The 24,560-nt window shown below is 38.4% G+C and overlaps 2 protein-coding genes across 3 annotated transcripts; one reads left to right on the forward strand and one right to left on the reverse strand.

The window, feature by feature from the left end:
• Nucleotides 1-385: 385 nt before the first annotated feature.
• Nucleotides 386-22,998, reverse strand: DUS2 (dihydrouridine synthase 2). Of its 2 annotated transcripts, none has more exons than XM_068693609.1 (16): nt 22,866-22,998; nt 21,812-21,951; nt 20,312-20,357; nt 17,874-17,965; nt 16,929-16,972; nt 16,063-16,123; nt 14,418-14,465; nt 12,173-12,238; nt 10,334-10,404; nt 9,754-9,840; nt 7,829-7,997; nt 6,744-6,865; nt 4,128-4,271; nt 2,804-2,891; nt 2,112-2,185; nt 386-885 (listed from the first exon to the last, which is right to left on the reverse strand). In XM_068693609.1, the coding sequence occupies exons 2-16, from the start codon at nt 21,932-21,934 to the stop codon at nt 648-650; spliced, it is 1,473 nt and encodes a 490-aa protein (XP_068549710.1). In that variant the 5' UTR covers nt 21,935-21,951; nt 22,866-22,998; the 3' UTR covers nt 386-647. The 2 variants fall into 2 exon arrangements, with proteins under 2 accessions (XP_068549710.1, XP_068549711.1); XM_068693610.1 differs by lacking the exon at nt 22,866-22,998 and adding an exon at nt 22,230-22,383.
• Nucleotides 22,320-24,187, forward strand: DDX28 (DEAD-box helicase 28). Its single transcript, XM_068693608.1, has one exon. The coding sequence runs from the start codon at nt 22,362-22,364 to the stop codon at nt 23,940-23,942; it is 1,581 nt and encodes a 526-aa protein (XP_068549709.1). The 5' UTR covers nt 22,320-22,361; the 3' UTR covers nt 23,943-24,187.
• Nucleotides 24,188-24,560: the final 373 nt, after the last annotated feature.

The following is a 24,560-nucleotide window of genomic DNA, read 5'->3' on the forward strand; positions in this document are numbered from 1 at the left end:
AATTTCTTACTGAAAAGACAATTGTAATACCTAAGACCAGGAAACCATGATTAATTCTGTTGCTATCATATTTCTGGAAGGTAAAATGTAGTGGAAGTTATTAAAGAAAAAATGTTATCATGCTTAGTGTTATAATTTCCAAGTTCTCCTTTCTGCAAAATCCTTTTTGACAGATGATGGGTGTAAGTAAAGCCTCAAGTCATGCATGAAACTCATGTGACAAAACCATGTCTACTTAGCTGCTAGCATTTTCCAACATTAATTTTTCTTTTTAAATACAAAGTTCCATAGTGAACCTACCTTCTTATGGTCGATATATTCAGAAATCTCTTACCAGCACACCACAGAGTTCTTAAACAAGCAAATAATAAAACCAACTAAAACATAGCCTTGAAAGCATCTGATATTAAAAAATTTATTGTTTGGGATAATATTCTCAATGTTCTCTAAAATCAAACTGCTAATTTATCCAGTCTGAAAGGCACCACAGGGACAGTGAGTGGTGAATAGTAAACATCTTACTGGCATCTTTCACACCTGGGGAATTTATCTCTCAGATAATCCAAACGAAATGTGTACAGCAAGATATACAAACAGGAGTTTATTTGTAGCTTCTGTGAAACTGCCTGAAACCTCTGATCTCCATGCTACCGTGGCATCTGAGGCACATTCATGTCAGAAGTTTCTTCAGTAAAATTAGCTTTTTTGTGGGAAGGTTCAGCAAGATCTTTTCCATGGTCTCTGTTATTCAAGTGCTCCAGGTCTTCCCTCTTGCGTTTGTTTATCAGGTGGTTTTCTCCCTCACACAGCTTTCCCTCTGGGACACCCAGTGTTCTCAGACAGACAATAGCTGCAGCCTGTTCTGCTAGTTTCTTTGACTTGTCCCTGAAGAGCAAGCAGACAGAGCACAGGTAAAAGTAGAAACCAAAGTCTCTACACTCCCGAAACACAATTCATTTCCTGTCTCTGATGCAATATCATGAAATAAACAGTATTTGTAGTCATCTCACAGCAGAAGAAAAAATAGATCAGCTCCAGAAGAAGAATTTGAATCTTGCTAGGTGTCAATGTTGATTTCTCACTGCTGATAGTAATAGGTTTTCTAGGAATACTACATCAGGTCTTGTGTCTCAAGTACTCTTCATTTCAAAGATATGAAGTCAACACGTGTTTGGCCCAAGCGGTTGCAATCCTCAGATAAGTTGACTTCTGCAAATATGATCACTAAACAAAACTGAGTACTGAAGGATCACTTTCTGAAAAGACACTCAGGCCCAAGTATCTCTGGTAGGCATACAAGTTCACTCACTGATGCTGACATAAGAAGGAACTGTTCCGTAATAAAAAAACTTCTCTCAATTCCACGAGGGACTGACTGCAGATTACACATTTGTGAAATTCGAATTCAGAATTTGAAAATGTTTTCTTCTCAACATTTCACATCATCTGAGCTTAGCTTCCTAAAGTCTCTGAACAGGAATCCTGGAAACACCAGTAACTGTTGTGTGCATTTATCTTCCTTAATATGTCCAATGTTGGAGCTCTAACTTTGCATTTAAATCCAGTACAACTTAGGTGCAAATGCCTGAAGTCAACACCAGTATTAATAGACGACAGCATAAAATACTGCCATGAAACTTTAGATCAGCACTGGATGTTACTGTTGATCAACTGTGATTTCTGAGATGCCACTGAACTTTCTTCTACTTTGCTGTATAGGGACACCTAATCCTGACTTATTACTGAAAATGGATCTGCTGTAGTGGCTGAAGACATTGCCTCCTCTAAATGTCCCCTCTGCCACCTTTGGTTTGTCACTGCACTCTTCATAGGCACAATTAAATTGGGTCACCTATGTGCTCCCCTTCCACTAGAATTGTGGGCTAACGTAATAGGTGAATTAAAATCAGTAATGGTTTATTTGAGCTTACTCCCTCGTCACATTCAATTTTCAGATTTTTTTTCCTACAGGTAGCTTTAAGAGGTATTGTTTAGCTGACTTTTACTAATGTCACAGCTGTGAACTAGAGTAGCCTTTCATTGCAAATTTTAAACAGTATTTCATTAAACAGTTACAATACAGCCACCAAAAAACATTAAGGATGACTTACCACAGAGTTGATCTGTATTTTTGGTCAGCTACTGTCACAACTGAACAGAACAGTCTATCCAGTGGTCTTTGAACCTGGAGATAAAGAATCAAAAGGGATGTGTCAAAAACAGTCATGTCATTTATACAACAAAGGTCAAGGTTCTTTGTTACTCTTAAGACCACATTAAGTAAAGCCTTTAAAATTACTGTAATTCAGACTAAAAATTTAATCTTGTATATTTAGAATATATATAAAAAAAAAAAAAGTTGTCCAAACTGAAACCACTTTTGCTTTACAGGAAAAACAAACAAGTAAAAAACAAACCAACCAAGCAGTTGCTTCTATACAGTCTAGTTCCTACCTATAACAGCATCCAGTAACAGAAGAAAACATCCTGAAACCAAATTCTTTACTTCACAGAAGTAAAAGAAACTTGGACACAGACTCCTGTGTAAAAAGCTATAACTACAGCAACTTCTTTCACAACTCAGTTGAAGCTGGACTGAAGGTCTGGCTTTCACTTTTTTATAATAAAATAAGCTACTTTCATATATATATGTGTGTGTGTGTATGTATTTATTACCATTTCTGAAGCAGCTTACTTAATAGTTACGTCACACTGTAAAGCTAATTTCTTTCTACCCCAAGTCTTAAAATAACAATTTTATAGACAGGGAAGAGGGCTGAAAGGGTTCTTTTGATTGACTCACAGTTTCATAAACAGGCTGAGGATGCTTTTCTTTCCTACACCATTCCAGAAGATACATTTTTGGAGTAATTTGCGGTGGATATTCTCGCCTAGACAGAAAAAAAAATGTGGTCAACAACTGTGCCTAGAGTTTACTTACTAAACAAATCTATTTTAAAACAGACAGCTCAATAATTAACAAAATAAGGGCTACTCATTATATTGCTTCTGCATGTTATTCTTTGTGGTTTACTTTCACAGCTCAAATTATGAGAAAAATACCACTTCCTTATTAGATAGTTAAAGTAGCATGTCTGACCTAGCACCTAAAATAAAACCTAAACTCTTCTATTAACTATTCTTCTCAAACATTCACATCCTGTAATAATACAGGAGAAAAAACAGTGACCAGAAAGGAAATTCTAACTAAATCTATGATACAGAGTAGAAATACAGCTTGATACTATTTATTATAAGCAACAACACAATATGAAACATTAAAATAAAGAACAAAAACCGCTTCTGTTATGAGATAATACAGTCATCAAATAAATAATCGTAGCAAAGGTAGGTATCGATTCAGTTGCTAATATCAAAATACTCGTTGTACTTGGCAGAAAAAATACAGTACAAATAAAAAAATACAGTAAAACACTGTATTCTGTCCTAAGGGAGCCATGTAATATACCCTGTAACTATTAATGCAGTATGACTGGATTTGAGGAGCACTTTATATAGTACTCTTCTTGAGCAGGCTGATAGACGTAATAGCAGGGTGGGTATAACATGTAAAGTAACAGCAATTCTATACGCCTCAGATTTTAGTCAGAAGTTACTTAAAATAATGTTGTACATAATCTCATGAATTAGTTTCTCAATGAATACCTGATGATGGGAACATGTTTAGAAGGCTGCAGATAAGTTATCTGCTTGGAATAGACTTCTGAAATTTATGCTGGACTTTTTCTATTAAAAAAAAAGTGTGTTTTAATCAAATTTCCACAAAACAATTAATGAACTCTGTGCCTTTGTATATTCAAAATTTTTTATGTACAGATGTTTTGTTTTTTTTTTTTTCTTAAAGCCACTCACACTTTTAACAAATTTACTGAGTCTTGGGAAGCCTGGAACTAAAGAACATGGATATCTCATAACATCCAAATAGCACAGGAAGAATGGTGATGCTAGTGATTACATAACAATGTACAGTAATTGCTTCATAAAAATACACTCAGTACATGCTGTTATACAAATTGTTATTTTCTAGAAACTGTAAAACATTGCCAAATTCATACTTTTTAATTACAGATACAAAAAAGTTGAATAAAATAAATTTTCATACTTACTTGTCAAATCTAACAGCCATTTTTATTACATCTGGATCTTCTATCTGGTCATCTTCATCTTGTATCTTAGTTTCCAGAGATGTTTTCTTTGCTTCGAAAATAGCTGTTGTTTCTTCATAGAAATCAGCCATTTCAAAGGCTTCACTATTGAAACAGAATTATTTTGTATTGGAGATCAGCTTGCTTTTTGTACCCCATTATGACAGAATAAAACAAAAACAAAAAAAAACTAAGTATAGAAACCAGTTGTATTTAAATAAAGTATACATGAACAGAGAATTGCATGGAAGCATGCCTATTTTCCGTTCAGTGACATTATATTGTTTCTCCTTCATGTCTCTTAAGACATACTTGAGCTACAAGCAGAACACTGTCATTTCCAGCATTATATATTTAATTTGCAATCTGAAAGTTCTGGCAGAATCATAAGAAATACAAGTCCTGCAATGTCCATTCAAGTTATTAGCTCAATTTGAATATTATTTGCAAGTCCCAAAGCAAGGGAAGAAACTAGGATTTGGGTCAATGGCAAGTGCCTCAAATAATTTTCAATTTTACATCCATGGCAGGCTCCATCCATGCTGAAAAACCGATACTCCTCGTTTTCCAAAGAGAACAATATAACCTGCAGCACTGGCAAACTTACTTGCTGAATGTTATGAGAGTTATGAGAGTACTCATTGGTATGAGTCTGTTCAACAATAAAATGAATTCTGGACACTAGACCATTGTCAGCGCTCTAAATGGAAACGTGTTGAAGCTGAATAATGCTGAGTGATGCTTCTAAGAGAAGGCAGCTCATTATGTATTGGTACGCAAACACTTGTCTGAAATGCAGCAGGTTTTCTCTTGAGTTCAGTACTGAGATTAAAATCTCGAATGGCTGTAACATACTATCCCCACCACGAGGCAGCAGTGTTAAGTAACATTTTTGTCTGGCAACCTATAGGCTAATCTTAAATAACTGAAAGTTATTCTTTTATCTGGAAGTTAAACAGACTATTTAAAACAGTGGTTAGAAGGCTTTGAGTCCACAGATGAAAACTGATAAAACCTAAGAGGCAAGGCACTCTTTTCTGCCCCTCTCTTACGCAGTCAGCGCTACTTAAGCCAATTTTGAACATGGTAATGCATCCCATGTACAAAAATGCTTGTGTTCAACTTTGGAAGCCCCTAAAGCATCACTAGGCATAGCAAATAAAACCAAAAACTTTACCCCAGACCTCCATAAAGTATTTATGTGAATAAACTGTACTTCTTCTAATTACCTGTTTAAAGGCTTGACTCTTACTTTACAATTTCTTTTATTTATATAATATGCATTACCGTTAATGCAGTAGAGAACCCCACCACCCTTTTGACTATGATTTATTTGAAGTTGTAGAAGGTAGTTGCAATCTATGCTACATTTCTTTACCGGAATTAGAAAACTATATGCAAAAAGACAGCAAGTTACTATACCAAAAAATGTTCAACTATTTAATTACAAAAGTGAAAAATATCTTGCAAAATGTAAGTGTTGTTTACACGTTCCACTGCTCCTTTATGATTAACAGAGGCTAGCTCCTTTTATACATAACAATTGTGGGCAGCAGTGTTTATAGAGTTGGTAAATCCCAGTAAACAGACAGAAGGACTGCAAACATTTACATTCATTTTAAATGCGAACAGAACGTTGATTAGGTCTCACTAGACAACAATAATTCAATTTGCAAAATATTTCAAGCTTTCAACATTTCTTTCCAGTTTCCTACATGGAAGATAAACAGTCTCAGACTGTATTTCATAAAACCCAAAAGACTTCCCCTCCTTAAATCATCAGAATAATTGTGGCATGCAACGTGGATATGACATAGGCAAGCTCAGACCTCTACTTTGTTCAGTTTGAGTGGGTCCAAATTTGAACTCCCCTCCATTCTGTGTGAATTTAACACCTATTTTATTGTTTCTCACGTTTTTTTCCTTCTTCCTTTTTTGACTCCCCATTCCAGAAATTTCATTCAGATCATTTCAGAAATCTAGGACAAAGAACTTCAACAAAGCTACTGTATTTCCTCAAAAAGGCGGTCATATTCAGTTCTGGTATTTCAGGTATGCAAAGCAGCACAAAAAAATATATGCAAGTGTCATACAGGCTACCTTCATATATTGCTTTGAGATCATCTCTCAGTGGTCCTTCAAGATATACATCTTGCCATAAAATTCTCATCAATATTAAAAACCCCACTTGCACAGGAAAAGTTTATAAAAATCTCAGAAGTTCCAACCTATTAACCTCCAAACTACCTCTAGAAAATAGCAAAACTTAATTTTTTTAGAATTTTTTTTTTTTTAAGAATTAATTAGTTCATGCAAATATTGGATAAATTCCTATCGCTCAGTGGTGTGCCTCTCACATTAGTATGCCAAATATATAGACAGTATTAGGGTTGAAGTTTTAACACCTGAGAATGGAGGATACTTGGAAAGTGGAATGTGGAAAGCTCCACATTTTAGCAACTGCTTTTTTTTTTTCCCCAACTTTTTCTGAGGGTCTATATGCCAAGACAGTGCTACAGACAGAACTGGTTTGCAAGTCTGGCAGAGACAATTCCTATTTCAGAAGTACATGCTTACCAGATTTCCTGTGTGGACTGTGCAGCATGCAGCTTCTTGCCCTGAGTAGTTTCTAATTGTTCTCTTAACATCTGACACAAACAGTATTTTGTGTTGGTATAGTGATTATCATATCTCACTGCCTGAAGGAGAAAAACAAAATATATTAAAATACACCAAACAAATTTTTCTTGTGTAATCCTCATTACTCTTGATGAACTTCAAAACTATTTCTGAAATGAAAAGCAGTGTAGAGTTTCCTCAATTCAAGATAACTTAATTAACATGAGTATAACTTGATTATTTTGGCATGTTCTCACAAAAGGAAATTCAACTTATTTATATGCTTACAAAGAAACAGGTGACAAGTTAGCAGATTTGACTAGTGAAGTAATATTTTTAATAAGTAACTGGTTAATGACAGTCCAAATCTTCAGAAAAAAATGAACTGATGACATGATCAAATCTGCAGATTTTCAATTTATTTCCTGCTTTGCTATTAAAAGCACTCTATTTTGAATGATCCAGCAACTTTGCATGATAGATGACTCAATTAATGGAGCTATAATACTACAATACAGCATTACTTTGACACATCATTACCTTTGCTTCCCAGCTGCTAAACATTCTTGACAGTATTTGTGATAGGCAATTAACTTCTAAAAACAAATCTAACAGCAACGTAGTACTTAATACTCCTTCACTTTTCTGTTCAGTATTAATTGTACTAACAACATCATGAGTTGCCATACCTATCATTGGCTTTTCAAATTTCTAGACATTTTTAGAGGTAAATCTCATAAGTATTCCCCAAAAAACTGGTCTAAAAGGCGTGGTATGTAAGAAAATAACCATGAGGAAAAATTGTTTTCTGAGTGATTTCTGAATTTTTGTTTTTTACTGAACACAACAAAATAGAAGAAGCAGCAGTTTACTTGCAAGACTCACATCATATGCATTATGTTAAGATATCACCAGAGACTATGTCTCTGAAAATAAGAGGAGTTAAGACACCATGGTAAGGTCTGGAATAAATTCTAAACAATATTAATTACAAGTAAAATATATATATATAGAAAAAAAAAAAAAAAAGAAGACCACCATACATATTTGATGTAATCTTGCATAACTTCCTTCAAGGGGAAAGGACCTTCTTTTCTGAAAATGGATGGGTTCCACATGGCAGCACGAGCTATCATTACGGATGAGGCATCTGTTGCTTTCCGGAAGGTCTCAATGTCCATATATTCTTTGATGAAGTCATGAGAGCCTCCACTACAAACAAACATCAGTATTATGCTCCAGAAAGTTTTATTTGTTATTATATATACTATAACATACCTCATATTTTCAAATGGGACGTTACATTGTTAATAGCAGCATGGTGCTCAAGGTATCATCTCAAATATAAGAAAACAAATGGGTCTGGTCTATGTTAGCGATGATCATTAAAACATTGATTTTATACAATTTTTTTTTAGTACGGACAGCATCCTTCTATTTTTGTTCTAGTAATAATGCAAGAAGAGTAGCTACAAGTAGTACTTACAGATCAAAGAGCCCTTCAAAGTTAAAAGGTTGCAAACTAATCTAATTAATCTAATTATTCACCGATCTAATTTCTTTTATTATTTTTTGTATATTTGCTAACCAAGCTTAAGCCACTCAAAATACTAGCCAAGTAAGTTGCAGCCAGTTTCAAGTATCACAGATCATACGTATATTTCATAAGAAGGATTTTTAAGTAGCACATTTATATTTGTTTAGAGAGGCAAAAGTCTAAGCAAGTAGATTTAAAACAAAGATCACATCCTTCTCAGAGAAACCATAAAAAATACAAAGGTTATTTCAGCATCTTGGGACACTTGCACAAAAGTAAACTGATATACAGACTAATTAGAAGCAATTCATCAACAATAAACTTCTGACATTTTTGCATCTCAACGACACACTTCTGCATAATGGAAAGTACTCATACAGAGCTGACTTATCTGTGACATGCAAAAAAATCTAGGAAAAATTGTTAGCCTCATCTTTTAATCAGCCATGCAAATGATTATCTGCAATGCTCAATGTGAATCTTGCTTCTTTCTGAATTCCATGTTTTAAAAGAATTATTCTGAAAACTCAAAAAGGGGGTGAGATACTGAAAAGAGGAATAGCAAAAACTATCAACATGGATTATTTCCTTTGTCCAGTCCAGAAACAGTCTTTCCAACAGCAAAAACTTTGACTTTTTATTTATTTTCTACATAGAAACGTGAACGAGGAAACTACTCTCAAATTCCTGATCCAAGTGTATGGTTTATAGTCACAGCTTTTCCAGGCAAATGTGACATCAAGAGAACTTCATTTAAAAGACACAGCTTCTCTGGCCAAGGAGATTCTACTGCCACTAACAAACAGGTGAAACGTATAAAGACGTCAATTAGACAATTCAGGGCAGTCTGGTGCTTTTCATTACCTTTAAGAGCAATTTTGGAAGCAGGAGATACCTGTTTGTGGCTAAACTTTTATAAGAATGAGTTTCTCATTTTATCATCAGAGTAACCAAAGGAACTATCAATAAAAGCAGACAAGTTCAGTGACAATATTTTTGCAGGCCTGCAGGCTAAGCAGGTGTTAGGGAAAACTGTGACACCACAATATGTAACACTTTATGAGCAGTGGGACAGATGAGCTCTACTTTGCAAGTGTTCAAGACACACAGCGGTATGGTTATAACCAGTCACTGCACATGGCTTAAAAATCACAGAAAATTCAGCTGTTGGATGCAGTTAGAAACAACTTGCATAGGATAGGCTGTGACGCAGAAAAGCAGTAATTTTTTGAAGCATACAAGGACTTTTAAAACTAAACCTGAGATACAGTTGTAATTCACAAGGCAAAGTTCCATCACCGATAACTGTGTTTAGATTTAGAGATAATATTTCTGTTTGCCTCCACATGAAGAACCTTCATTTTCCTGCACGAGCACATCTTAAGTTAGGTACAGGCATCTTGTAATGATCAACTGATTGGTACAACCTACTTTGCTATTACTGGAATGGAGACTGCTTCAGATATGGCTTTGATCACATCACAGTGGACAGGGTGCTGAGGCCTCTCCTCCTTCTTCCTTTCCAAAAAAGAAAAAAGACAAGACCAAAGATTTCCTATGGAAGTTGTACGCACTTAGCTCACAGCAGAAATAACTCAAAGATTACTTGGACATACTTATTTGTACTCATTTAATTTATATATTATTATAAATTATATATAAAAATTATAAGTTTATATAATTATATACAATTATTTTAAATCAAATGCATTTTAAAATGTTCCTACTCTAATTCCATATCCAGATAAGCAGGGTTTTTAGACACATAATTTTATTTTTATTTGGTCTTGACTGAGTCTAAAATTTTAGGAAAATAGCTGCAAGTAGTTCAATAGCACCAAATATATTCATTCCCTAATTACTGTATTGGTTTTCTAAAAGATTGATTTATCTAGCAGTTGAAATCAGAATTACATATTAAATGTAGAGTTTTACTTGAGTCATACCTTACTGTGCTACATTTGCCAGAAAACTAGTAAAAATGTAACACACTTTCCTGAAACACATTTACCTTCCATGGACTGCAATGGCAGCGATACCAGTTTTTTCTATTCTCTTCACTAGATTCACGGTGTCCTCAACCTGAGGGATAAGAGGAATGACATGATCATAGTTTACAGAGAAGAAACAATTATCATGTGATAACCATCATGTTATTGCACAAACAAATATTGAAATTCTGTTCTTTCATTAAGGATATGATTCCTGTACTTCAACAGCATCTCCCAATATGCATACCTATTTAATACATACTTCAATGAAAGAACTGAGATGCAGGGGAGAAGGGGAAGCTCTACGTACATCTTTAAAGAGAAAAAGTTGGCACACTGCTGAATTAGCCTGTCTTGTATAACTCTGCAGCTCTGGAGACATGGGGGGGAAAAAGAGGCCAATTTTCTTTTCAAAAGCTGGAGAGCAATCTGTGGCCCATCACAAAATAGCAGTCTTTGAAAAATGCAACACCTACCAGGTGGCATGGATATAGAGACAGAAGCCCACCTGCTGTTCTGACTGGAGACACCTTATGCAAAAGCAGCTGGAAACAAAGACTGTGGTGGCTGTAGAAATGTAAAGGAGAGGTGCCAGCTTTTTGGTTTAATACTATTAGGCAGTACTTCAAAAATAATCATCTTACACAGAGTTAGTGATTCTTTTCACACAGGGTTCATTTGTTCATATAATTAAGTGCACATGCAAATTACTTTTGAACAGTAGCTAGCTGAGTTACAGTTCATCCATCTACAGAACTATCTGTCCAGTTCATGTGCAAAATAAATAAACAGGTAATCACATACAGATTTTAAAAATAATCAGTCATTTAAAGAGAAGGCAAATCATCTCCTGGAGCTTTACAAACTTTGAAAGGGACTCAACAAAAAAATAATAATAAGGGAACTATATCAGCTACTAAAAAAAAAAAGAACTAGTTATTTTTGCTCTATTCTTAATTGTTACATTTTAGAAAAACACTGACAGTGCAAAATGCAACAGCTTTAACAAAGTAAAGTCCCATCACAATTTTCTTGAAATGAAGGATCGTACCCAAGAATCTATCTAGAAAATGTCATTCTAAAATTGTGATGGAGACAGTGCTTCCGGGAAAGATTATAAATCTCTTCATATAAACTAGCAATTTCAGTGCTCAATCCATCAAACAGCTTCTAAAAAGGCTGCAGGAATTGTTTCTAAGTTGGGTATCATTTGTAGTACTTATTACTGTTTTTACATGTGGAGTAAATCAGGAATCAAGACATTAAAAGTCTCCCTGCAGCATAAAACACAAGTAGTTTCTAGAGCACAGGCAGTTACTGTTGCAAACAATTTCATTAGTGAAGTCTTTGTTAAAGTGGATTTTGGAAGTTGGAGAAGTAACAGTAAGGCTTTGTCTTCCCCTTCAGTTTAAACTTCATGCAGACTGTCAAGAAATTCAAAGGTCGCCACACTGTGCTTATGTACACGATATTACTCTCAATCAATTCCATATTTGGCAATCTTCTACAATAACAGTACATTTTTCCTTTTTATTTTTCTTTTAGTGCTTATCCATCAGCAAAGGCTTTGGGATTAACTCAGTGGGTTACAATAAACAGGACTAAGATACGTGTATGTTATATAGAAGTACCCACACTTGGAATCCAGTAGAATTAGAGTGTGTGTAGACATCTAATGTTGTCTTGAGGTTTTCAATTAGAGGACAAACTTTGGCATCCCAAACAAATTATAATTCCAAAACCTGTTTCACAATAATGGGGCTAAAATTTCAACGTATTAAATTTCCATATATTATAACTGACTTTTCATCATAGTATTAAACAAAAATACAAAACTTCATGATGATTTATGTTCTTACTGAGGGCAAAATGCGGATTTTGCAGGTTACTGGCTTACAAATTCCTTTAACAAGAGTAGTCAGTATCTGGAGACGGAAAGAAAAAAAAAAGACAAATGTGATTACAAAAGAGTAATGAATAAAACTCTTCCTTCTCTCTTGAATATGCAATGAAATTAGAACAATATAACACTAGTTATTGTACCTCTATAAAGAATCTTAAGTGCTTAAAGAACACATACAATCTCTAATTGAGTATAACATTTTAGCTGGTAAATATGAATGCTGCTTTTAATAGGAGGTGAACTGTAAACACCAATCACTTCAAAACAAAGTGCAAAATTTCATTTTCATGAGATTGTTTCCATAGTCTTTTCATATTTGAGTTGTAAGTTTATGAAAACTGCATGTGAGTATTCATTAAAAAAAGCTTTTTTGAGAGAAGAAAGCCTTCAAGATGGAAAAAGAACGAGGGGAAAAAAATTAAGCAATGTCATTGAATCTTCTAATAAAAACAAAAATTGTAAACCGAATTCCATGCTTAACACAAAGCACATTTTACTCATTAAAACAAACTTGGAATAAATGAACAGTTGAGTAGTTGTTAGTTTAACCATTAAAAAACTAAGCCATGGAAAGAATATTATTTTCAGAGGCTAAATTCAAGTCCAACAGACCATATTTAAACAAAAGGGCCACGTAACGGCCTATACACATCTAAAATCACTATATGACTATAAAGGAGTACTTTGATTTATGCAAGTATATTCTATGGGAAAATGGCACCAGAAACCCAATAGCTCTCTAGACAGGAGAGCGGAAAGCAGCTGACCCTGGCTATTACTAGAAAAATACTGTGTTTTTTTAACTGTTTTTTGAAATATCATACACGTGATTTTACTGAGTGCAATTCCCCTGTATAATACAGCTTGAACTGCAGGTAAATGATTTACTTCAGAGTTGTGCATACAAATGAAACTTGAATTTTATTTAATGCTACAGTACTTATTAGGTTCCCAATACAGAATCGAGCTTTTATAGTTAACACATGCAAATTCTTATGCTTAAAACAGCTGGGAAGTAATTAGTGTTTTCCAAACTTTCCTCCGTAGCATTCTCTTGATTAAAAAAAAATAGATAAGAAAGCTCTCAAAAAAAAAACCTCTTCAGTATTTTTAATTTTTCTTTTTTTTTTTTTTTTACACATAAATGAAACTGAGATGACCTCATTTTTCAAACATTATCAGTATATTATTTTCACAATCTTATCTTAAATGTAATAAGCTTTCAGTGTCAGTCTCATTAAGGATTCTGATACAAGAACAAACATCTTATGCTTTTTATTCATATAGATTAATGATTTGGAGCTGCAATTTCAAACATCTTCTGTAGGCTATAAGCTTAGTTATCCCTTTGCAGTTGGCTAAGAGTAATTTCAGTACTATGATTTTGCTGCTTATTAACACCTTACATTAAAAAAAATATTTCCAACTTTTTGAAGTTCAAGTTTCCTGTTCTACTGAAGAATACCAAAACAAAATATAATGGCTAAGGAGTGGAAGGGAAGCTGTTAGCAATCATCTTTCCAACTGCCTCTCACTCCTATGAAAAGTATTTTTGCCAGACTTACTTCCAGCTTGCCATATACTTTCCTCTCAGGTCCCACTCCTAAAAATTTCATTCAGGCTTCATCACTTCGTACATCAATTCCAATTTAACTCCAGGTAGTATCATCCATGTTACCTATTTCATGGAATACCATATAGGTCTCAAAAATTTAGGTTCTGGTTCCAGTTCTGTTGCCTGTACTGTTAACTGACTTTCCACAGATAGTAACACTTACCCAATTCTGCTTTTGTTTTTGGAAAAAAGAGATAGGGAACTGTGAACTACAACTGCCCTCAGGAGCTCTGAAGGTGGATACAGCCATAAGCTATTGGGAAGCAGGACAAAGTGAGCTGTCTACTCATGGAACTAGGAAGTACCAAGTCTTTAAAGAGAAAGGAAAATAAAACATACTTGCTGAGAACAACCCTGGAAACCCAGAGCAGTGTGCAGACTGCTCAATATCAGGAAGCCCAGAAGTCCTTAGGAATATACATACACAGATCTATTTTAATATATTTTTTTAAATTTTAATATTCAAAACTGATTATTCTACTCTAGCTTTTACAAATTTGTCTTCTATGCATTCATCCTTGCTTCCAGTAAAGCACTACATGTAGTACCTTTTAAGGCAGTTTAAAACCCACAAGGTGATACTTACAGACTCAATTTTGTCAGGATCAGATAGCAGTGCTGCCCCCATGCCACCCTGGGAAAACACACAGGAACTGTTACACACTAGGAACATGAAAAACGCAAATGTTTTTCAACTCAATTATTTCACCTAATAGCAGATCACAGCAAAAATCCACTGCTTATTAGCCAAAGAAAGTAGAAAATGGCAAAATACGAAATGCAGGAGCATTAGTGAACAGTCTGGTGAAACATTTCCTAGAAATGTATCAAGATAATTAAGCAGTAATTCAGGACGCCAACTTGCTCTCATTACTTTATGGAGCAGACAGAATTTCAAAAAGACATTTTTAGCAACTTTAATTATCTGTTTTCTACTCATTAAGTCACAGCAGGACAGAGGTATTGTTTTAGCTTTCCACTTCATGTTTGAGAGGTCTTGGTGTCAGTAGTTTCTGCCTACATGCTCTGAACTTAGAAAAGCAGGTAAACAAAAACTAAGTGGCCGGATTAAATATATTACAAACAGTTTAATAATTTAATATTTGGGCTGTTCTTTCTGCAACATTCCATCTGCATGCATAGATCTGGAGGCCAATAGGCAGTCATAAGAAATAAGTTAAAAATTGCATGACATTTTTTTTGACTCAATACTACTGGCCGAATTTTTGATCTTTCACCCTAATACAGGACAGTTGTTTTGGTGTTTTGTTCTTAATTATGACTCTGCAGAAAGATAAAATCATCTTCCATTTATTTAGCTACAATATAAAAGAAAATAAAAAAGGCTAACTAAAACAGTACTGGAAATACCAGCAGACCACTACAAATCTAACATGTCCTCAGCATGACTACAGTGCTTTGGTAACACCATTTTTTTTGCCAGATGGCTTTTGATATAAAATGGTGTTACCAAAGCACTGTAGTGCCATCTGGCTAAAAGCCATCTGGCAAAATACATGGAAAGCTCAGAAGCAACAGAATCTAAATATATAAATAAAAAGGCTCCAGAACAAGGGGAAATTCAAATTTGAGTTTTAAAAGAATGTAATATTTATTTTCAGCATAACTCACTATGTCATTTTCAGACATTATCATTGAAACAAAAAAAAAGTTAATGGGATTCAAATGGAAAAAAAAAATAGAAATCTACATGGGTGAAGTTACGAGTTAAATTAAATATTACAAGAGTAAAAGTAATTCTTCTTCAGAGTGCAAGCCAATCTACAAAACTGAAAGTAATGAAAGAGAAAATTCCTCTGTGAATTGATTCATCTTATGACTTACTTGTACCATTTCCTGGTACATTCAACATCAACCACTGTTAGATCCAGGCTGGAACAGTATGAACTTATTCAAGTGAAGATACAAGATACCTGAAACGTGTCTTATACTGTTCTTATACTCATTATATGCTCCAAACAAAAAGTAATCTTGGTGATGGAAAAAAATTTCAGCCATCTCTTATATACTCTACCTACAATTGTTACGGCTCTTTGGTTCTTCTGTTCCAAAATTTCAAGATGTAATCTGTCCTTCTGTCTCTTTAATATAGATAAGTATGTGCATGAAAATTTTACTGCTTTAATTTGTTCAACTCAGAAAACCAGTACGTCTATTTCACACCCCACACAAGGAAGAAAAGTAGTTAAGAATAATCAAAAGCTACTTGCCTTAGTAGAATATTCTTTTGGGCAGCCCATGTTGATATCAATGCCAGCTACATCACTCTCTCTGAAAGAGAAGAACCAAAAATGTATTTCAACGTATGAGAACAAAGATCAGGAAATAGGTATCTTGCTGGGAAGCTTGTTTTCATCATTATAAGGCTTAAATGTGGATTTAAGGTTAAGTTTTTATTTGATCTTCTAAATTTTCAGCTTCTCATTTATGTAAATTATCTACTTTATCAGTGGTCTGAACAACCGTCTGCCCACAGGTTTCAATGACCAGGGTTGTGCAGAAGCTGCAAATACTCATCTTAAATGAATTTACATAGAATTAATTGATACTCACCACATCAACCACCAAATTCACCAGTGTCAACAAAGTAAGTCTTAAAAGTTTCATCTATTTGAAACACAGGCTTCAAAATACCTTTCAAATAGGTTGGAGATGTATTTTGCATTTATGCACAGTACTGTGTGCTTCAAAACATAAAAAAATAGGAGCCATTTACAGAAGCCATATTAGGAGCCATATTAGTTTTGTTAGCGGGTGTGTAAAACCCAGCAAAATTTCACACTGGAAAAATCAAGGACACAGCTACTGCACTAGAAGAAAGCCTTCAATCCCAGTATAGAAATTATGCAGCTGCTACTTTGAGTACAAATTATTTTAAATAGAAGTTGCGGTCTTACAGAACTTTTCTTAAATATATTAAGGGTCCTATCAAGATCTACCCTGATCCTCTCAATCGTTACCATTTGTCTTCCAGAATAATTCCTCTCTACAAAATAACAACAACAAAACACACCACAACCACCAACAAAAAAAATGCAAACCCAGAGTGGGAAAGGGCTGAGAGAAGATGACTTACACAAGCTTAGCTACCGCCAAGGCTCTTTCAGCATCTGCTGAACCCTGTTGGAAAAACAAGAGCATATAATTATAAAATAGCATCAAAATAATAAAAAATAAGTTCACTTCCACGTGCATAAAACTATTATTTGCTCTAAGCATTTAGTCCAAAGTAACATAGACTCATTCACAGCCCAACAGATAGCAAAAACATTCAGCTAACGCATGTCAACCACTGAACAACAAAAAGTGACACAAAAAGAGATCTTGAGTGGTCAGTCCACATTCCTGACCTAAAACAGTATCAAACATTCTTAGCTGATCACCAAATAGATATTTATTTTTCCTGTTCTTAAAAATTTCCACTAATAAGCACTTAATAGCATTTACAGGCAGCTTATTCCAGAGCTATCATTACCATTGAGAAAAGTCATTTATTGTCTAATGCTCCTTCCTCCAACATGTCTTATATGCAGTGCATTCAAAGAAACAAATTGTTTTTCCCTCTTGCAGCCTTTAATCCATTTGTGCAACATTAATGCAGATACTAATACTTTCTTATCCAGACTAAACAATGTCATTCTTCTAATCTTTCCCGTGGAACTCTTCACAGTGTAAGATTTAAGCATGTGATCAAGCATCAGTGCAATTTATTTTTGGTACTTATATGTTTGGAAATATAACAAAGATACTGATTACAAAACCAAGATGCCTTCACAGAGCACAGAATTCATCTTAATCACGTCTTTTGAAAACAGCTGTAGAGAGAACTTATACTGCAGCATGTTGACTGCATGTGTACCAACAGATTAGAAATCTGCAACATATTTGGTGTGAAATTTTATCTCCAGCTGAAGCATCAAGGTATAAACAGGTGCATTACAGACAGCTCTTTTAGACTTACAGTTACTAGCACTACCTCATTTACCTGTTATTAGAAGAGTACCTGCTGGTAGTTTCTTACCATCTGAAAGACAACGGAGTGCCTCTCCCTTTCACAAGTTCTGAAAACAACTCTTTCATTTGGTGCAACAAAGTCCACTGTTTCAAGTACTTCTACATGAAACGAGAAACACAAAACAGGCAAAATGTAATATACAGATGTAATCATAAAGGAAGACATATGACAATACAACATCTATATAAATGAAATGCTATCAAATAAAACTTCTATGAATAGTCCAACTAATGGCACCCTATCTCCCAGAAGTCCTTCGAACACGTTTCTTGCACACTGCAGTCTCCCTCCCATAGTACTCCCTAATCATCCCTGCAGCCTGTTTGTTGGGAAGCAACAGCACCAGAACATATCTGAAGATGAATCAGCCAGGATGAATGAACATAACGCTACCATTTTTGGGAAGGGGTTGGAATGGAAAGTGGATTTATGGTTGGCTTCTGTTCCCTGCCAGGGACACAACAACTGTTTCTCATCCCACTCAGCTGTTGTAAAATTTATGGAGGGCTCAAAAGATATCCATTTAAGAACTTGCCTGTGAAAATTGTGTTCGGCCAAAACTAGTCCACAGACTTCAACTTAAGGGTAGAATGGCAAACAATGAGGTCCTGTATGTCTTGTTTCCTTACTGGAGAAGACTAAAGTATATATATATACACACTACAATGTCCCAGCTAACATTTATAAAGACTTATGACTGGAACTTGCCTCTACTGCAGTCTAAATTAATGTGTTTCTTAGCCACAATATTGGGCTTACATGGCAAGTTTTGGCAGCAAACAGGGCTGCAGGGGGAGCCTCTGAGAGGAGTGCAGCAGCTGCCCCACATCAGGTAAGAGCCAGTTCCAGCTGGCTCCAAAAGGGACCTGGCACAGGCCAAAGCTGAGCCAACAAGTGACTTTACTTGTGCCTCTGTGTGAGTAGATTTAAGAAAGGGAAAGAAAAAACTGCTGCCAAGCAGCAGCTGGGAGAAAGTGAGAAAACAGTAGAGAAACAATCCTTGATTGGCTTGCAAAGGCTTGAAAAGGCCCCCTTCAGCCCGGGGAAGGGACCATGGTGGAAGAGGCTGTTGCCCCACAGCCATGGATAGCCATGGAACATGAATCATATAGCACAGCGCCCAGTGGAGCAAGTGGATGTGACCCAAACAAGGCTGCAACCCATGGAGAGCCCCCACAGAAGCAGACTTGGGGCCATATCAGCAGCCCATGGAGAGGAACCCTGGTGGAGCAGGTCGTGTAGCAGCTGCCACCCATGAAGGACCTGTGCTGTACATGGTATGGACCTGTATGGGAGGGGGGGGGAGGGTTATTTGGTTTTAGTTTTTCACTGCTGTAGTCTGTTAGTAATAGGCAATAAATCATATTAAACTCCCTATGCTGAGTCTGTTTTCCCCATGACAGTAATTGGTGAGTGATCTCCCTGCCTTTATCTCAACCCTTGAGCCCTTCTTCATTGTATTTTCTCCACCTGTTCCTTTGTGGAGAGGGAGTGTGAGGGCAGTGCGTTGGAGTTTCACTAGCCATCACTGTGAAACCACCACAGCCGCTGACACACTTCACTGAAAAAATTAAAGTGCTTTGTAACTAATGAGTAGTTTTTCTCCAGAAATTAGATTTTATTTCAGCACATACAGAAAAAAACAAAAAAACAAAAACCACACACACAAAAGCACACAAGCATTTTTGGCTTGTTTATTTCTTATGATGGCATAAGTAACCACCAGAAAATTAGATACTAGAACCAGCATATAGACATAGAAATGAGGAATGTTATCTGCTTATTAAAAATTTATTACTTGCCTTTTTGACACACAAAGATAAAACCTTCAGCACTTCATCCAATGCACTGGAATTTTATTGTCCTTCCTCCTCCAGCTACTTCTCTCACCTGCTATCAGTAAGCATGATGCTGAAACATTACTAAGATTTCCAACACCAATGCCACTTTTCTTAGTAAAGAGAGACACACATAATTCTAGGAGGTAGAATTCTAACGTCCTTCACTTTCCAAGGCCTGCACCTGCACACCCACTGACCTGACCTCAGCCAAAAACTTTACAAGAAACTCACCAAATCCCTGTAATAGCTTAAGTGAATGGCGGATATTTGCTGTTCTGTACAAGGTAGGGAAGAAGCTTGTGTTAGGGTCCCAGAAAGAACATCAAACTACTAGCTACTAACAGGTTAGCCCTATCCTCAAAAGAAGGTTTGTGGTTTTCCTGAGGGATATTAGCTGAACTACTGAAAATTTTCTTAAGAAGGAAAACAAAGTCTGAAACTGTACAGCAGCAGCCAGGCATAAGAATGGAGCTTCAAAAGCTTATTTTATATCTGTACTGATACCTCATTGTAAACCCTACGTGATTACTTCAGCAAAGTAATTATTTTCTCAACTTGAGAAAGAAAGTTTACAGATATTAACAAAACAAATGCTATGCTTACCATTTATAACCCTCTTACACTGCAGCATCTTTATGTCAATCAGCTCCTGAGAACAAAGGGTGGAATAAAATGATTATAAGTAAAAGCATATAACCCATCCAGCTCTATACAGTTGTTCTATTTTATTAAGATAGCTATCTAGAGATACCAAATACAGAAAAGGAAACAAGTAAATACTTGTTTATATTTGTTATAAACTGCTTAACCAAAGTTGTAAAATATGAAAGGTGAGATGTTGATACAGTTCTAGAAGATCCATTTAGTTCAAATATCTCTCTACCAAGCTAGAAATAAAAGCAGAATTAATTGTCCAGAGAACAAAGGGAAAACAATACTATACGAAGACATCTCAAGAACTGAAGTGGGTTTCCACTGGGCTACACCCACAGGCAAACAAAATACCTACATAAGGTTTATAGGACTCTGTTACCTTAATTCAAAAGCTTTAAAGATTTGCTAAATTTACTAAAAGTTAAAATGAAACTTTGTGTTGAAGCTTACTGAAGAAAATTGGAAAATTCTGTTTCAGTGTATCAAAACAAAGCTACACAATACTGTTCTGTTGCTACACAACTGCCGTACAATTGCCTAAAATAATTTCTATATTATCTAGTAAATTCTTAAAAAATAAAAATCCATAGAACTGTGTTCCTGAATCTATTAAGACAAAGCTCTAACTGCAAATACTAATACATGTCAAAGGCATCGTAACTAGATTCTGTAAATTTGTGATTCCTGTATATACAATCTATAGTTGACATCCTAGAAAATTAAAAAAAAAAATAAATAAATGTATAGTCTCATTTAACCCAATGTAAAACAGACAAGTGGGAAATTACTACTGCCTGTCAAAAAAGAAAGACGCACTATTATCCCCGATTTTGACATAGTGCTAACTATACTACTGGATTTTGAGATTTCTTCCACATCATCCAGCAATAACTATTCTTTCAAATGGAGCAGTCAACTAATTAAGTATCATACCCATCATATTGTCTCTCTGAGAAGAGATCAAAGATCCTCTCAGACTGATTCTGACAGTTCCTTTCAGCCTATTCTATTAATACAGATATCTCATTTTATTGGAGTTGAGTTGTAACCTTAGAATGACCTACCCTCTCACCCAGTTTTGCTCTGCTGTCCCAGCACATCCACACTTACACAGTACTGCCAGTCTTGCTGCTTGGCCACTTTTGACGCTACCTGAAGCGGAGCACCCTGTTTGTTGTGGGTGTCACGGTAGTCTTAAGTAGTAACAGCAGCAGAGCATGAAGAAACTGTTCTGGCATCTAAATGAATTGAAATATTTAAATAGTCCTAAAGCATGGGCCTACTGTAAACTTGATTGCTCAAAAAGTTCTCCCAACCCACTCTGGTTTTTTACATTTTTTAAATGAAAAGTATATGGAAAAAGTCCCACAGCAAGCCAAGCCTACTCCTTTCCTTCCATTTTTTCAGTAACCCTGTCCTCAAATTGCCTCATCTGCTCCTCCTCCGTACCTCACAGTACACGATGTCAGCACCGTAGTCCAGGGCCAGAAGACGCATCGGTAAGGTTCCCACTCGCACCATGGGCGCCAGGATGTTCTTCCCTCTGAAACACAGCGGGGTGTTCACCGTCATTCCTGCTGCAGCACTGTCTGAAAGAGAACACAGGGGATGGGGGGGGTTATGAAATATTATTTCCTTCCAGGAAACTCCCAGAACTTTTCCTCAGGGGGGACTGAGGCCGTGGAGCCTCATGTGGCGGCTCGCAGGCTGGGTGCTTCGTCCCCACAGGGTGAGAGGAGCCCTGAGCCCACCACAGTGGGGGGCTCCCCTTATGGCGGCACCACCCTGCCAGGCGCTGAAAGCACCCTGAGGGAGGTGAAAGCAAGATATGAGGCGGCAGCCGGGCTCCCCCCACACCGTTCCTCACCCTCCTCGCGTGGAGCCGGCTGAGGAGGGGTAGGGACGGAGGCAGGGAAGGAGGAAGGCCGGCGGGGGGGGCGGTGAGGAAGGCGGGCGGCCCGGCCGTCGCCTCACGGCGTCATCGAGCGGCGCCGCCGCCATGGCGCTGAGGCGCGGCGGGGCAGCGGCCGCCCGGGCGGCGGTGGGCTCGCAGCCCCCGGAGCATGTGGTGCGCATCCCCTGGGCCCTGCGGCAGCGCCTGGAGAAGCGGCGGAAGGCAAGGCGGCCCGGGGAGGCGGCGGTGCCCTCCGGCAAGCTGCTGCTGTGCAGCCGGCGGCCGGAGCTGAGCCAGCCCCGCTGGCAGATCGTGGGGCGCTGGGAGCGGCCGCGGCTGGTGTCGGCGGGCTGGAAGCACCGGGAGGCGTGCGGGGATTACTTCCAGCTGGAGCCTTCTCAGGAGGCTGCCCCCGCTTTGAAGGCTCCGCCGGCTCCTCAGGGCCAGTCCTTCGCCGAGCTGGGGCTGCAGCCGGTGCTGCTGGCCGCCCTGCAGCGCCTGGAGGTCGGCCGCCCCACGGCGGTGCAGCGCCTCGCCATCCCCGCCCTGCTCCGCGGCCGCAGCGCCCTGTGCGCCGCCGAGACGGGCAGCGGCAAGACGCTGGCTTACCTGCTGCCGCTGCTCGACCGCCTGCTCGCCCGGCCCGAGGAGAAAGAGGAGGAGAAAGAGGAGGAGAAAAAGCTGGCGGCGCCCCGCGGGCTGGTGGTGGTGCCGTCGCGGGAGCTGGCGGCGCAGGTGGGCGCGGTGGCGGCGGCGCTGTGCCGGCCGGCGGGGCTGCGGCTGCGGGGGCTGACGGGCGGCGGCGCCGCGGGCGGGCTGAGGCGGCAGCTGAGGGGGCCGGGGGTCGCCGTGCTGCTGGGCACCCCCGGGGCGCTGCGGGATGCGCTGCGGAGGAGGTTCCTGAGCCTCGGGAGGCTGCGGTGGATGGTGCTGGACGAGGCGGACACGCTGATGGACGAGTCCTTCGCGGCGCCCATCGAGGAGATCCTGGCACACGCCCCGCTCGCTGCTGGGGCCCCTGGGCCGGCTGGGCCCCGTGAGGAGGGGACGCAGGTGGTGGTGGTGGGAGCCACCTTCCCCGCTGGGCTGAGCGAGGTGCTGGGGAGGTTCGTCGATGTGGGCCGCTTCGCCAGCCTGGCCACCCAGGGCCTGCACCGCCTGCCGCCCCACATCCAGCAGAAGTTCGTCCGTCTGAAGGGCCAGGACAAGCTGCCGGAACTGCTGCAGCTCCTCAAGGACCACCCGGCATCCGGTGGGGCCGTCATCATCTTCTGCAACAGCGCCAGCACCGTCAACTGGCTGGGCTACATCCTGGATGACCACAAAATCAAGCACCTGAGGTTGCAGGGGCAGATGTCAGCCGTTGCCAGAGCCGGCATCTTTGCCTCCTTTCAGAAGGGTGACGTTTCTGTCCTTGTCTGCACTGACCTGGCCTCCCGGGGGCTGGACACCAGCAGCGTGCAGCTAGTGGTCAACTACGACTTCCCAGACACTCTGCAGGACTACCTGCACCGCGTGGGGCGGGTTGGACGTGTCGGAAGCAAGACCCCTGGAGCTGTGGTTAGCTTTGTCACCCATAAGTGGGATGTGGACCTGGTGCGGAAAATCGAGACCGCAGCCCGGAAAAGGACAGGTCTCCCAGGCATGGACTCCTCTATTAATGAGCCTCCGCCTAAAGCAGATTGATTTGTGTTGCCAGGCAGTAATAAATGGCCTGGCAGGGCCTAAGCTTGAAGCCATTAAGGCAGAGCATATGAGCTCAAGTGTGTGAGCTCCACTGAAACAGTATAGAATTGAGCTTCATAACCAGGTGATGGGGTTAATTTTGTGCACTGTTCTGGAAGCTGCGATAATCACTTCCAAAGGCGTCACAACTCACAGCTTCCCAAAAGGAGGTTAATAAGTGAATAATAAAATGCCTTTGGAGAAGACCCAAGAATTCTGTCATCTGTTGCATTTGCTTAATTGTGTTGAGACTTTTAACTTAAATTCAAATCAGAGTGAATGTATGCCTTCCCACCAACAGCAGTTAAACAGTATTATTCAATTTTAAGAATGTCTACTGGCAGAAGAAAAAAAAAGAATGTTTTCCTAACTTTGTTGTAACTTTGACCCAATTTTAGCCATGTGTGGAAAGACTAAATGGTAAATCACATTAAACTTTCTTGTAGCATTTGATTCAGAGAATTCTAGACCAAATATCTGTAAAGACAGGTGGGAGTGAGAAGGTACGATAAAACTCAAGGCTTTTTCAAGCTTTTATTTATCATCTTACAGTTGCCTTTCAGTGGGAACAGACATCTG

Source organism: Anas acuta, chromosome 10 (assembly GCF_963932015.1).
Source record: "Anas acuta chromosome 10, bAnaAcu1.1, whole genome shotgun sequence".
NCBI classification, from domain to species: Eukaryota; Metazoa; Chordata; class Aves; order Anseriformes; family Anatidae; genus Anas; species Anas acuta.

Coding starts and splice junctions, on each gene's coding strand:
- DUS2 (XM_068693609.1), bottom strand. CDS start 21,934: ATGACGGTGAACACCCCGCTGTGTTTCAGAGGGAAGAACATCCTGGCG. Junction 16,124..16,928: donor TTGGCGGTAGCTAAGCTTGT/GTAAGTCATCTT, acceptor CTTCTCTTTCAG/AGAGAGTGATGTAGCTGGCA. Junction 12,239..14,417: donor ATCCTGACAAAATTGAGTCT/GTAAGTATCACC, acceptor TTCCGTCTCCAG/ATACTGACTACTCTTGTTAA.
- DDX28 (XM_068693608.1), top strand. CDS start 22,362: ATGGCGCTGAGGCGCGGCGGGGCAGCGGCCGCCCGGGCGGCGGTGGGC.